We start from the raw sequence: 15,474 nt of genomic DNA on the forward strand, positions 1-15,474 counted from the left end.
TTTTAATGCCTCTCTTTTGCAGTTAGTTACTATTTCAATTTTAATCTGCTATGGATTCAGAAAATAGATCAACAAGCTTACCAGAGAACTGAATATAAAAGAGAAAACAGGATTAGAATAATGGCTTGAATACTCTTCTACAAAGAAAATGTCTTTTGTTATGTATACCTTTTACAGTTACCGCCTTGTGCTTGGTTGTGTTCCAAATGGTTAAGTTCTAATATATGTTTGAAAAAATGGAATCAAGCTAGGGGTTGATTGGAGGGTCCCCCCTTCAACCCCAAAATAGTTTACTCCTCCTTAAAACTAGTTTAAATGGCAAATGTTAAGAACTGCTGGGTAGTTAGGAAAAACTTGGACAACCCAACTTTTCAAAGTATCCACAGCTCTATTTGTGTCTAGAAATATTAAACAGAACCTATTTTTCCAGCATTTAGCTTAAAGCCCCTGAGAAACTAAACTGCATGACACTTATATCAGAAATCATTCTTATACAGTCAATTCAAACACGAAAACATTCCATACCAGAACACCCAAGCTGCCAGGAGCATAAGCAATAGATGGGGTAGCAAATAAACTAAGGAACTATAGTAAAAATCAGGAGAACGTGTGGGCTTACATTTAAAGAAGAAAAGAAAGGAAGAGAAGAGGGGTAGAGGAGAGAGGGGATGGAAGAGTGGGGAATGAGAGAGGAAAAGAAGGAGAAAGAAAAGGACATTTTAAACATTTCAAATCTGCAAGGAATGATAAATGAGGGTATTTAAATATTTATAATTTTTTAAAAGCCGCTTGAAATACTAATCACATTTATTCATGATAATTTAGAAAAGCCCAAGTCTAAAAAGCAAATTACTTCTCCGGATTTTGTTTTAAACAAAACATGATTAATCAATTCGTGTTTTTATGCCTTTTTAAAAAATATATCATCTATTAGATTACCAGAGACTTGCTCTGTAAAGATTATGGTCTTAGTTCCTAACTAGTGGGTAATAAAATGTTTCCTCATTTGTACTATGAATAGTGCAAGAACAGCATAATTTCCAATGCTTCTAAAGCCCCCATCTCCCTTTTTAATGAAGTATACTACACATACATTAAGTCCTTCTTTATACATATTAATTCCTTACCTCTGAAGAGCAGCTGAAATAGAAATAAGACTCAAACAAAACATAGTTAATCAAATACCATTTCTATTTCCTTCTAATTTCTTTTTAAAATCTTATAGTCTCTGAAGTTTCTTTGGCTCTTAGCTTCTAAAAACAAGGCTTCGGGCTTCCCTGGTGGCACAGTGGTTAAGAATCCGCCTGCTAATGCAGGGGACACGGGTTTGAGCCCTGGTCCAGGAAGATCCCACATGCTGCGGAGCAACTAAGCCCGTGTGCCACAACTACTGAGCCTGCACTCTAGAGCCTGTGCTCCGCAACAAAGAGTAGCCCCTGCTCTCTGCAACTAGAGAAAGCTGGCGTGCAGCAACAAAGACCCAATGCAGCCAGAATACGTAAAAATAAAATAAATAAATTTATTTTTAAAAATAAAAACAAGACTTCATTTTAAAAAACATCCAAATTACCTCATCATGATTGAAAACTTCTGGTCCCAGCTACCTGGGTACCACATTGACTTAATGTTGTATGTATTATCTTAGAAATGTTTGCTCTATACTCCACCACATCATTTTTAGTTAATATTTCCCAGTACTCAATGGAATGATAAACATAAACATTTGCAGTTAGCTGAAGGTCATTTTTAAATGACTTAATACTATTTAAAGAAGAATTACTGGCAGAGAAAATAAAAAGTCAATTGTAGGGAATTCCCTGGTGGTCTAGTGGTTAGGACTCCGTGCTTCCACTGTAGAGGGCATGGGTTCAATCCCCAGTCAGGGAACTAAGATCCCGCAAGCAGTACGGCACAGCCAAACAAACAAACAAACAAAACAAAACAAAGTCAAACTGCAAAATAACAAGTCCATTATTTTACTAAGTAAATTAAAACTTAGGGGAAAAATGTTCAAGTTGTATGCTGATGTAAACTGAATAGGTTGCCTTTCTCCCTGAATACTTAAAATACTTAAAAGTTCTGTTCTTCATTATTGTAAAGCTAACTCACGAAAGCCCCAAACAAGTTTAAGTCCCATTTTTTCTACACTAGTTTCATATTTAAAATGGTATCAGAGGGCTTCCCTGGTGGCGCAGCGGTTGAGAATCTGCCTGCCAATGCAGGGAACACGGGTTCAATCCCTGGTCTGGGAAGATCCCACATGCCGTGGAGCAACTAAGCCAGTGCGCCACAATTACTCAACCTGTGCTCTAGAGCCTGTGAGCCACAACTACTGAGCCCACGTGCCACAACTACAGAAGCCCGCACACCTAGAGCCCGTGCTCCGCAACAAGAGAAGCCACCGCAATGAGAAGCCCGTGCACAGCAACGAAGAGCAGCCCCCGCTCACCGCAACTAGAGAAAGCCTGCGTGCAGCAAAGAAGACCCAACACTGCCAAAAATAAATAAATAAAATAAATAATAAAATTTTTTTTAAAAATGGTATCAGAAAAAAATCATCATTAATTAGTGATACTGTCTATCTAACTAATGTAAAAGTCATTAGGAGAACAAATAAAAATACAATTTCTAGTCTAAATAAGAGATGTTATTTTTAATAATAAATATTACTTTAAATTATGAATTATGAAAAGAAAACTCAGTAATTTAACATTAGGAGAAAATAACTTATCTAAACTCCCAGGGACAAAAGATCATTTGTTCAAGTCAACTGATTTCCTGTGAACCTACTATGTCCCAGTCAATGTACTGGATGCTGAGATAGAAAAATGAACAACCCTCCCCTGAAGGAGCTATCTAGTAGAAAGTGGCCAAATAAACAAGTTTTTACCGAAGTGTCTACAGGCAACAGACACCTAATCAAGGTTCAAAGGTAACAGAGGAAGGAGTGACTGTCTCTTAAAAATTACAGAAAGCTTCAATGATGAGGCAACGCCAGAGATGAGTGTTTAAAGATAAGAATCACGAGGCATGATTTGAGTGGTAGTTACACAAGTATGTACATATATAAAATTTCATGGAGTTGTACATAAAATCAGTCCACTTTACATGCTTTAGTATATTTATGTTTACCTGAGAAAAAAAAAAGTAAAGTTCATTAGAAGGCATGGGTAGAAAGTCATTTCAGATAGAGCAAACAATGTGTATACAGACATAAAGGCAATAATAGCTTCGTGTGATGATTTAATTTGGTATTGAGGGAGATGAAGCTAGAGAAGGTAGCAGAGGCTAGATAATGAAGGGCCTTGTATGCCTTGGTGGCAACAGGGAAACATTAAAGGGTTTCAAGCAGGCTAGTGATATGATCACATTTGCATGCAGGCTACACAGGCAAGCACTATGGAGGATACAACAAAGTGGTGACGCTGTTCTCAAAGAGACCATTTAGAAAACTACTAGAAAAGCATAAGCAAGAAATAATTAGGGGAAAGGAAAGTTTTCATGAATGCCTATAACGTGCCAGCAACTAGATACTTTACACATATTAGTTTGTTAAATCCTTAACGACCCTATGAAGCTGGTATAATATCAGTTTTATAAATGCAGAAACTGAGGCTCAGGAACATTTGTAAAATGTTTCCACTATCCCATGCTGCTGAGGGAAGAACGGATTTGAAAGCTATCTAGGAGGTAAAATCATAGGGTTTATGATTATCTGGATATAATATGAACTGAGGGGCAGTGGGAAAAAAGATAGGCAGACACACACACACAAGTTAGCAACAACTCTCAGATTTCTACACAGCTTACTTTTTATATTACTTAACCCTATGCCTAAACAGTTAATTTTCAGTGCACATAAGAAGGTCTATTCACCTGAATTTCTTCTTTCATTAAGTATGAGAGGCCCACCTCCTCTTCTCCCTCTCCCAGTTCTGAGCCTGCTTCATCTTCATCCTCATCCTCATCCTCGTCCTCCTCTTCTTCCTCTTCCTCATATCCTTCAGGTGGACCAGCTTCATCTTCCTCTTCCTCTTCATCATCTTCATCTCCATCTTTAAAAATATTTTAAAAGATAAGCAAATGTCCAGGCAAATGTTTTTTTTTGTTTTTGTTTTTGTTTTTTTGCGGTACGCGGGCCTCTCACTGTTGTGGCCTCTCCCATTGCGGAGCACAGGCTCCGAACGCGCAGGCTCAGCGGCCATGGCTCACGGGCCCAGCCGCTCCGCGGCATGTGGGATCTTCCCAGACCGGGGCACAAACCCGTGTCCCTTGCATCGGCAGGCGGACTCTCAACCACTGTGCCACCAGGGAAGCCCCCAGGCAAATGTTTTTGCCTTGGCCCCTCAAACTCGTAAGCCAATGGGTAGAAAGTATCTCAAGGTGATTTTTTTTTTTTTTAAGATTTCTCTTTTGTAACATCCCATTTACTGTTTGAGAAATATGGTGTCTAAATATTAAAATTTTCCCAACGTATAGATTTTTCATCAAAACATTACATGGACTAAAGTTTATTTTACTTCGTGGACACTTCAAAACCTGCCTGTCCATCATTCCATCATTTTATAACACTGTTTATCTATCAAATTCTTCTTACACGTGAAAAACTTTTCAACCAGTAGTAACAGTGTCCCATTACTGACAACAGCTTTTCTGTCATCTGATCTATTAGTCACCCATTTATCCAAAAATGTATATTCAACTCTCTAGAGCATTTCCATCACCACCCCCCCAAAAAAAAACATATCCATTAACAGTCACTCACCATCCTCCTCTCCTGCAGCCCTGACAACCGTTAATCTACTTTCTGTCTCTATGAATTTGCCTCTTCTGGGCATTTCATATAAATGGTGTCATACAATATGTGGCTTGAGTATGGCTTCTTTCACTTAGCAGAACGTTTTCAAGGTTTACACACTGTAGCATGTATCAGTACTTCAATCATTTTTGTGGCTGAATAATATTCCATTGTATGGATTTTTCACATTTTGTTTATTCATCAGTTGATAGACACTTGGGTTGTTCCTACTTTGTGACTTGTATGGATAATTATGTGATGAATGGTTCTTTTTTTTTTTAGTACTATTTTAAAAGTTACCACTTTTACTGGGTGGTGGTTAAGTTTACACAAATATAAAATTTCATGGAGCTTAATATTATAGCAATCATTAAATTCCCCAAAGCTATCAGAAATCTGAATGAATACAGGACTAGGGCTATGAGTTTTTAAATTTTTGTCTTACGAACGTCTTTTTTTTTCCACACCTAAATACCCAGGCCCAATCTAATCTGCCAGCTAGACTGGAGGCTATAACTGTGACACATTTATGAGTATTAAGAATGATTACCTTCATCATCCTCTTCTTCTGAGTCTGGTGCTTCATTATCCTCCTGGTCAAATCCATCTAAGTATGTGATTTGCTGTAGCAGTTCAAAAATACTTTCTCTATAATCTTCCAGGTTTGTGATCTCACAGTTAAACAAGTCAAGACTCTTCAAATTTTTAAGATTTTGCTGGAAAAGTAAAAAGTTAAAGATTACATTCAAGATTTAAAAACTCATGTTATTTATTTTTAATTCATGAACCAGAACATGTATACAACTTTAAATCAAGAGAATGATTTTTGGATTTTTAGAATTTTATAATGAAGGGTTATTATATCAAGCACAGCTAATTCTCTTAATGAGGCCCTGGCACCTAAACTCCACTGGAGTAGGAACTTTGTTTTGGTAACTGCTGTATCTCTAGCACCTGGCTTAGTGCCTTACTCATAGTATTCACTCAGTATACTTTGTTGACTGAATCTGTGCCTAAATAGGCAACAACAATAACATGGTTTAAATCCACAGTCAAGCTTATTTTCAACAATTTCAACCTCCTCCCAAGCTTTTTTTAAAAAATCAGAGCAACAATTTTCAGAGTTTCACTTCATCTCCTTTTCCTTCCCTCATACCAGGAAACAAAGGAGCAAATAAAAATAATCAAGAAGAAAGAAAAAGGAATAGAATTTAAGAAAATACTGGAAATTTTAAAACCAGATATTCAGCTCCTGAAGTTGATGATAAAATAAATTTCTCACTGATTTAAAAATTTATCTGGGGCTTCCCTGGTGGCGCAGTGGTTAGGAATCCGCCTGCCAATGCAGGGGACACAGGTTCGAGCCCCGGTCTGGGAAGATCCCACATGCCGGGGAGCAACTAAGCCCGTGCGCCACAACTGCTGAGCCTGCGCTCTGGAGCCCGCGACCCACAACTACTGAAACACGCACACCTAGAGCCCGTGCTCCACAACAAGAGAAGCCACCACAATGTGAAGCCCAGGCACCACAACAAAGAGTAGCCCCACTCTCCGCAAGTAGAGAAAGCCCGCGCGCAGCAACAAAGACCCAACGCAGCCAAAAAACATAAAATAAAATCGTAAAGTAAATAAATTTATTTTTTTAAAATTTATCTGAATGTTTTACTCCAAAGGAAAATAAAGCAGTATCATCTAGATCACAACATATAAGAAATTCAGAAGTTTCAAATGAGTGACATAAATACAAGTCAGTAAGATAAAATTCAAGCAAATCTCAGAAAAATTCAACCAAAAAAAGCAAGTCCAGAGACAAACCTTTCCACTTACCAGAGCTTCTACTGTACTAAGATCTTTGATTTTGTTTCCACTCAAATTGAGGTAGGTAAGGTTTGGACATTTCTCTGCCAGGACTTCCAAGCCTCCAGAAATTATATTGTCACTAAGTTCCAACTATATATTCAACATGGGGAGAAAACAAAGAATGGTGAAGGCTTAGGACACATCAAAGATTTCTCAAATGTATCAATTTAAAGGAGAAAACAACTGTCATTCTCTCTGGCTTCAAGGGACTGTCACAGTCTTTAATTTCCAAAATCCCACCTATGACTGCCAAATAAAATATTAGAATCTCTATATAACAGACTTCTAACTCAGGTTTGCTTCCAGTTGTATAATAGGTGGATTTTATGTTTCAAAGAAAAACATTTGGTAGATGTTAAATTCATGCTGTAAAGTGATTTCATTAGTCAATTTAAATTTCCAAAAGTAATATGACAGCTGATTTCAAAATCCTACAAAACCCCGTTTTCCTACCTCTAGAAACTTAGAACCTTCTAATTAAAATGCAGAATGGTTGTTTCATTTGGGGAAAAAATATACATAATAGCCCACGGCATCAAAATCATGATGCTTTCACACCTAGTGCCAGCTTACCTTTCGAAGTTTATTTAAGCTGGGCAGCCGGGCCAGTGAACTTAGTTCCACATTAGCCATACTCAGAAACTCTAGTTTTTTAAAAGTATCATTCAGGCCCTCAATTTCCCCATTGACACAGAGGCAATTATCAAGGACCAACTCTGTCACCTATAAGAGAGAATATGAATGATTCTTTAGTTTGCAGTCTGTTTAGCAAAAGACCTGGGTCCTGACACTCTGGAAATGTGAATATTAAAACCACCAATTCCCTCATATAGATCCTTTTCATTCTCCCCCCAAATTGAAATACAGTCTTAAGTCATCATTATAAGTTAACTTTTTAAATTTAAACTTGGACTAAGAAGTTCAATGCCTGCTTCAAATCACTAATAAAAAAATTTTAATTGCATAAAAAATAAGACTTTGAAAAAGGTCCCATGTGAAAATTGTTTCTGACCCTCATGAAAAAGACCCTCAACATCAGGGCATATATTTATACATGAGGGGATACCAAGGCTACTGAGAAGGGATTTAAGTGAGTCCTAAAACAGCAGGGAGAAGAAAGGAAATTGTTTTATTCACTTTTTCAGTTTAAACCCCCTTATTCTGGTTGATAAATGTCACCAAAACTCAAAAATACCTTGTTACCCTTCATGAAGAAATGTTAGAAAGCTCCTTCTGAGACAGCCCAGCGTTCATATGTTATTTGTTCTAATATCGAGGCAAAACAATATCACCCAGAACAACACATCCTTGACAAAATGTTATTTTTCCCTGCCACCCTGGTAGAATTTTTGTGACTTCTCCCCAGTCTTGGGAAGGGGGTGCTGGATCCTCTCTTAGGTCAGAGTTGTAACAAAACTTTCTGGTGTGGGCCTAAATGGACTTAATCTTAAGAGGGAGGCAGGAAACCCTGGCTCTCCATTCTCAATGCAAAAATATGTTTGAGGTATTTTGAGAAATAAAAATTAGCAACAAGGAATGCTACCTTCTCTATTTGAACATGACATAATTATTTCAGGAAGCAAAGAAGGCATCATAATCTGTTTAGAGAGGAGGAAGCCAAGGCCCAGAGGGTAAGAATGACTGCCTAGGGTCAGTCACAGTATGTGTCAGAGCTGTGCCTCCACTGTAAGTCTTCTGACTCCTAGTCTAGCTGAGTGGAGGAGAGAGGGCCACTAGGTTTGGTGTCAGAAAACCAGTTCTTCCACTTGAGTAAGTAACTTCACTGCCCTGAGACTCCGTTTGCTAATTTGGATTCTACAACAATACCATCCACCTTACAAGTCTGTCGGAAGGAGGAAACAACAAACACGAAAAGTGCTTTGTAAACTGTAAAGGGCTATACAAATAGGAGACCGTTATTACACCACAGGAGAAGGAGGAGAGGCTGCAAAAAGGCAACATCCGGCACTCCCCAAAACTGGCAAGGAAATTACTAGGGATAGGATAGGTATAAGAATGGGAAAGGAGGGGCAAACCCACTTTTCCAGCCCAAGACATAAAAAAGTATTCGAAATGTGTGCTTCTTTGAGACAGCATTTTAACTTTGATTTTGTTTGTTTTTTCCTTAAGCCCCTAAAGACTAGGCCCTAGGAAACTTCAAGTTATCTGTGGGATGATAGTAGTGACTGTTTCCTCCTCCCTGCTATCTATCAATTTCAGCGAAACAGAGACTTTTTTCTAAAGTACATAAAGACCTTGGATTCCCACCCTTCACGCCGCCACAGCCCACCGAACAGACCCTACTCATCCTCCACGCTGGTATGCACAAGCACCACCTCCACCCCTGCTGGAAAAAAATTATATCCTTTATATTGCAATTCTGGGGTTTATTTCAGAGGCCGCCATCAGCAAGACCCTATAGACATTTTCCTCTGCGACCAGAAATGCGAGGTTCCTCGTTGGCCATGGGCCCCACTCTCGCGACCTGCCGCTCCGACCGACGGGAAACCCCAGAAGGGGCGGGGACTCCCCAAGGAAAAAGGGGGTCGCCTCCCAGCCCGCGTTCCCCTAGCGCCTCCGCCCCGGGCGGGGAGAGCTGGGTGAAGCCGAGGAGGCGCCCGCGAAAAGGAGGCGGAAACGCCTCCCGCCCGACCCCCGAAAAGTTGACCACGACCCCGCCTCACGTGGCCCCTCCCAACCCCGTCTCTTTAACTAAGGCGACAGCAGCGAGAGCGCATCATTTAGTTTCGCCGAGCCCATCTTGAAAACACGAAACTTCTACGACCCATTTGTTGAGTTTTGTGAAACCGTCTCCAGGGATCAAAATTGGAGTTGCAGCCACCACGATACGACACGCCGAATTTCGTTACACCGCGGGGGGACGAAGGGGATAAAGCCTCGTGTCCTCTCCCCACCTCCGGTCACTGCGACGAGTCCCAAAACTTACCCGCGGCCGAAGAACGGGCCGCTGACCCAGATTCCGCCTGGCGGCGGGCGGCGCGCACCGCTTCCCGGGGGAGTGGGCGCCGCCAGCAGTGGGCCGTCCGCGGACTCCGCGAGCGACCCCAGCCCGCGCCCGGCGCGACGTCGTCCAACGCCCAGGGGACTCGAGGCCGGAGACGCCCCCCAGCCCAAAAAAAAGAGTTGGCAGCACTGCAGAAAAGTTGGACTAACTTCTCAGGCGACGATGGCTGCGGCAGAGGCGAGTGGGACTGGGGGGTCGCGCCCACGCCGCCGGCCCCAAGGAGCTGGAACGTGAGGAGCGAGGCGGCCGAGCGGCCCCCAACACCCCGCTTCCCGCCTCCACGAGGCCAGGACGCCTGACTCGAGGAGAAGAGAAGGGGCTAAGCCCCCAAGCACACACAAAAACGCCCCTAGAAACTTAAACCCTTCGCCATTTTAAGTAAAAGATTTTAATGATTTAAAAGTTAAAATTAAACATTTTCCCCCAGCCCTACCCCCAGATGGGGGTTAATTCACTACCCCGCCCCACACACCCACCAGGACCCCCAGAAACCCGATCCTCCGAATACAGGGCTGGTGAGGAAGGGGAGGGGGCTGAGTCATCTCACCTCCTCCGGGGCTCTGTCCCTTAACTCCAGGTTAATCCTCTTCTTCATCTCCATGTCCTCCTCCTGCTCTTCTGCTACTACTCTCCTCCCTTACCTTTTCCTGCCTTTCCCACTACCCCCAACCCTAAAATTTTAAAAGATTTGGAAATGAATGAAAAGAAATGCAAATATAAACGCCCACCACCACCACCAGATAGGTGTGGGGGAGAAAGAAGGGAATAGCAAATGGAGTCCAAGGAGTTGGGACTCTAACTCAGCTGCCCCCACCTCCTTGTCCACACACTCGCGCGCGCACTCACACGCACACACATACACACACCCGCAGTTCCTTCCCCTTCAATGGCTGCTCCGAGACTGAGCCTCCATGACACGGCACCGCCAACCCCCTGGCCTACACTCCACCCACCTCCCGAATGTATTGGTTGATTCTTCAGCATCTCACTACTCCATTGGGTTACCTAAATGTCTATCAGTCTTTAGGGAGGACCTGAGCCAGAAACACTGTGCCTAATGGCTACGACCAAGCGCGCAGTTAACTCCGATAGGTCCAGGAAGGTGTTCGTCCCGGGGAAATGATTTTGAATCCCAATAGCCCCCCTCCTTTTCTTTGTGTGATTGGCGCGCTTTCCCTAGGCGACCGGACGGTTTTGAAGCCTGTCGGGTTTCTTTTTGTTTTTGTTTTGCCTGATTTTAGTGTTAAAAGAAGGAAGAAAGCATCCTTCTTACGTGTGGAAGTTGCGAGACAGATAATTTAGCACACGGCACCCACCCCGCTCTTGGCGGTTTTAAAGCACAGCTCCTGCTTTGCAGCCAAAGTGTACAGCAACGTGCACATCACATAAAAAGGACGCCTTCGTGGCACTGTCCTGCCGGAGATAGGCTTCTGGTGCAGAACCAGAGCAGGGATAAAGATGGTAGTTTAACTTCCAGCAGGAAGGACTGAAAGATTTTGAAAGCAGTTGGGTGAGGTATAAGTTAGGCACCTTTAAATAAAACTACCCTGGAGGAATTGTTACTGAGGTAATTGTTGCTGTAATAAACACTAAAACCTTGGAGGGAAAACAGTGTTGGCCTAACGAAAATCGGACATCAACGCGCATAGAAATCGTACTGCAATGCCTCTCCTTTCTAAAATCCCTTTGGTCGGTTTCCATGGAAATCTGTAGTTTAAATGTGCTTTTAAAAGTCTGTCAATGTGGAATATAAAAGAGGTGTAAGAATGATTTTTTAAAATCTTGTCTTGAGAGTCTAGCTTTTCTTAGTTCTTGCTTAAATTCTGTCCTTTCCATTCCCTTATACCTTTCTCAGGATAAATACCCAAAGAAATTCCAGATGATTTGGGGAAGGAAGTGGGTGACTTAGTACAACCTCTCCCAGAGCTGACTGTTTTATTTGCTATTTTTCCAGCTTCTCAAGTTAGAGACCTTAGGATACAGATTTCTAACCACTCCACACCACCTCTCCTCCCATACTGAGACACACAACTCCTCAAATAGGCTTACATTTAAAATGTAAATATCTGGTATTTGGCATGTTAAGTACTTTAAAGGAAAACAAAATAGTGACTGTCTTTTCCATGCCAAGTGTTTCCTTTGAATTCCCTGAAAAGGAAATTTTATGAAGATGAAAACAAAGCAGGAGAGGGAGAGCTTTTGGTATAAAATGACATGGCAGGGGGCAGGTATTTGGAGTTAGCTTAGTTTGTTTGTTTGTTTGTTTGAATACAGGCCAAAGGAAGCCAAGATGATATAAAACTGAACCAAAATGAACTGAGGAACAGTTCAAGGAAGAGTTTAAAAAACAAGAGAAGGAAAAAAGGGGCTACAAAGAAACCTGGAAGCACATTTTAGTACCAGCTTAGGAAGAAGTCCTGTGTTCTGACCCCCCATAGCCATTGCAGAGTCTGGAACTCTGGAATGGAATCTCACAGAGAGTTCAGGGAAGGAGATTCAGATTTGGGAGTCATCCACATATGAATGATAGTTGAGGGCATGAGAACAAAATAAGATGTCCACAGAGAATGTATATAAGAAGACTTATCAGGCAAAGGAGAGCAAAACATGGTTGAGGGGAAAGAGGAGAGAGAAGTTAAGTTGTCTACCATAGTTGTCAAAGAAATTGAGGAGCAGGTAGAAAAGAAGGAGGTGAATTTGTGAAAAAAAAATGTGTGGAAGCCAAAGAATTTCAAGGGAGAGATGATTTGGGGGGTTAAATGGTAGGGCTTTTGTAACAGAACAAAGTAGACAGAATGGGAGAGTGAGCTAGAAATACTGAATGTGAGGAAAGGCCATGAATTCATTTCCCCACTGGATAGTAGCTGCAGAAAGTACACCATAGTAAGCATAGACAGGGATCCACGAAAGTGGGCCTTACCCCCCATACCCATTTTCCCCACCCTCATATTGTCTCTTATCTCCATTACCTCAATACCCTGAAACTTTCTAGTCTTAATCAAGAAGCCAGGATAAATAAGATGCAGGGGAATAAAAATTCCCCACAGTGCTAGTACACAGAAAGAAAGGTGCCCGGGAAGGGGTTGGATGAAGAAGAATACTACCAGGCTAGCAGACAGGTGTATGGAGCTAAATGAAGGATAAAAGAATGAAATACAGTCAGACATGGAAACAACCTAAATGTCCATTACAGATGAATGGGTAAAGAAGATGTAGTGTGTATGTGTATGTATGTGTGTGTGTGTGTATGTGGTGTATATATATATATATATATATATACCTTAAAAAAATGAAATAATGCCATTTGTAGCTACATGAATGGACCTAGAGATTATCATACTAAGTGAAGTAAGTCATAAAGAAAAAGACAAATACCATTTGATATCACTTATATGTGGATGCTAAAATATGACACAAATGAACTTATCTATGGCACAGAAACAGACTCACAGGCATAGAGAACAGACTTGTGGTTGCCAAGGGGGAGGGGACTAGCAGATGCAAACTATTATATATAGAATGAATACACAACAAAGTCCTATTGTAAAGCACAGGGAACTATATTCAATATCCTATAATAAACCATAATGGAAAATATGAAAAAGAATATATATATAGGGACTTCCCTGGTGGCTCAGTGGTTAAGACACCATGCTCCCAATGCAGGGAGCCGGAGTTCAATGCCTGGTCAGGAAACTAGATCCTACAGGCATGCCGCAACTAAGAGTTCGCATGCCACAAATAAAGAGCCTGTGAGCCACAACTAAGGAGCCTGCCTGCCACAACTAAGACCTGGTGCAACCAAATAAATAAATAAAAGAATATATACATATATATATAACTGAATCACTTTGCTGTACAGCAGAAACACAACATTGTAAATCAACCATACTTTATTTTTTAAAATTTCTTTAAATTAAAAAAAAAAGAAATAGAGTCAGGGAAAAAGCCAAACTCATGAAGTAAAACATGTTTTAAGCTGAAGTAATGAGGCAGGGTTTAAATGGTAGAATAAAGAGTGAGGTTAAGATTCAGGAGCAAAGGAGCAAGGAGTGGAATGAATGAGAGGATGGTTCAGAACACTCCTTTAATGCACCAATAAGAAGCATGCATCAGGATATTATTAACTCAACATCTTTAACGTTCAAAAACTAAACTCATCTTCTGCTGCCGAATATCTTCTGTTGCCTCTCCAGATCCACTCTTCACCCTTCTCCACCCTGCTCTGCTACCCAAAACCCACATGAACTGCATCAAGTCCTATGACTTCCTGCATTTGGTCCATGGGGGAGGGGCACTGACAGGAAATCGGAAGTCTGCAGGAGACTGAGGTTGGAGTATTTTTTCCCCAACTGCCTCTGTGTCAGGTGGGTACAAGAGGACCAACTCCTTCTACTGAAAGCCACAGATCTGTTTGGGGCTATAGCCAACACTGTGATGCACCACCCAGATTTTCCTTCAGGAACGAGGACTTATTCCATGGTACTGGGAGTACTGCCAGAAGATGACCTTCAGCTGTCAGTACTTGTAGGGGTTGCCTCAGCTGAAGAAAGTTGCCTTGCCCGAGGTTATACGTCCTTCTGGGGGCATCCTACATCCAGTGAGTGATCAACACTGGGGTATAAAGGCCCAGCCAGCCCTTTTGCCCTGACTTAAACAAACTCAAGACTCATTCATCCCAGGTCTAGAGCACCCCCAGGGGTTGACTGAGGACTTTGTTGGACTGCATTGCCATTCAGTTTCTCCCACAGCTTAATCCTGCTTCCTTCTCCTCCCTTCCACAGGTATTGGTCCCAAGAGCATTCCCCAGTAAATATCCTGAATGCTATTTCCATCTCACAGTTGAGTTCCTAGGGAACCAAACATGTGACAGCCCCTCTCCACATAGCTACCCTCTGAGAAAGCCCAAACTGACCTGTGGGAGAAACTACATGGAGAGGCCTCCAGCCTACATGAAGAGGTGAGAGGTATCCAGCCAGCCCTCAGTTTCTCCAGGACCCACTGTTTCCAGCTCCAGCCACTGTCTGATGGCAACCACATAAGAAATCCGGAGCCAGACCACCCAGCTGAACCCGTCCCCAATTCCTGTCCCACAAAAACCATGAGAGAGAATAAAAAGATCATTAGAGGTTTAAAATGACCATTTAAACCTCTAAATTTGGAGTTGTTATACAGTGATAGTAACTTGAACAACCCCCTCGATCACATTTTTCTGATCAAGACTGACTAGTGCCCTTTTGCTCTGTACTGGTCATAGTCATTCTACTCTTTTTAGTTTTGCTTATGCTGTTCTTCTACTTTAACCAAAATGATTTTTACCTCCTCTGAATTCTTAGGACTTATTAAACGTATTCAGTGTTTATCCTATGCTGCCTTGCAACATCTCATATGTGTTATCTAATTCAAGTTTGCCCAACCAGACTAGAATTTCCTAGAGAAAAACCAAGTCAGTAACTTGGCTTCCTCTGGCATCACTCACAGGCCTTAGCACAGCGCTGAGCACACAGTGGGTACTCAAGACATGTTCAGTAATTGATTATGTCTCAAATAACTCTGAGATGATAGTTTAAATTCATACTTCCATTAGGAAATATAGAGTTTGGCTGATGCCTTCTTGAGGAATAAGTAATAGGAGTTAAGGATAACTGCAAACTTCTCTTCCTCTTAACTTTTTACCTTTCCCTTTTCCAAACTAGTTAATTTGCAGTCTCAAGACAAAACTAAGCTGGTGCAACTAATGCCAGTGCATTTTCTCCAGAGTTCAGACTGATTTAGAACCACGAGAAACTTT

The 15,474-nt window shown here is 41.5% G+C and overlaps 1 protein-coding gene across 5 annotated transcripts in view; it reads right to left on the minus strand.

Annotated features, from left to right (window-relative positions):
• Nucleotides 1-10,630, minus strand: part of ANP32E (acidic nuclear phosphoprotein 32 family member E) — a 15,181-nt gene extending 4,551 nt beyond the window's left edge. Inside the window, exons 1-5 of one of the 5 annotated variants that reach the window (XM_007463490.1) lie at nt 10,231-10,586; nt 7,232-7,381; nt 6,626-6,748; nt 5,349-5,514; nt 3,877-4,055 (exon numbers count right to left, since the gene is read on the minus strand). In XM_007463490.1, coding sequence (XP_007463552.1) covers nt 3,877-4,055; nt 5,349-5,514; nt 6,626-6,748; nt 7,232-7,381; nt 10,231-10,284 — 672 coding nt within the window. In that variant the 5' untranslated portion in view covers nt 10,285-10,586. Of the gene's footprint in view, nt 1-3,876; nt 4,056-5,348; nt 5,515-6,625; nt 6,749-7,231; nt 7,382-10,230 lie in introns of all 5 variants that reach the window. The other 4 variants (XM_007463492.1, XM_007463491.1, XM_007463493.1 and 1 more) reach the window with 4 other exon arrangements.
• Nucleotides 10,631-15,474: the final 4,844 nt, after the last annotated feature.

This window comes from Lipotes vexillifer, unplaced genomic scaffold (assembly GCF_000442215.2).
Source record: "Lipotes vexillifer unplaced genomic scaffold, Lipotes_vexillifer_v1.1 scaffold1034, whole genome shotgun sequence".
Lineage (NCBI taxonomy): Eukaryota > Metazoa > Chordata > Mammalia > Artiodactyla > Lipotidae > Lipotes > Lipotes vexillifer.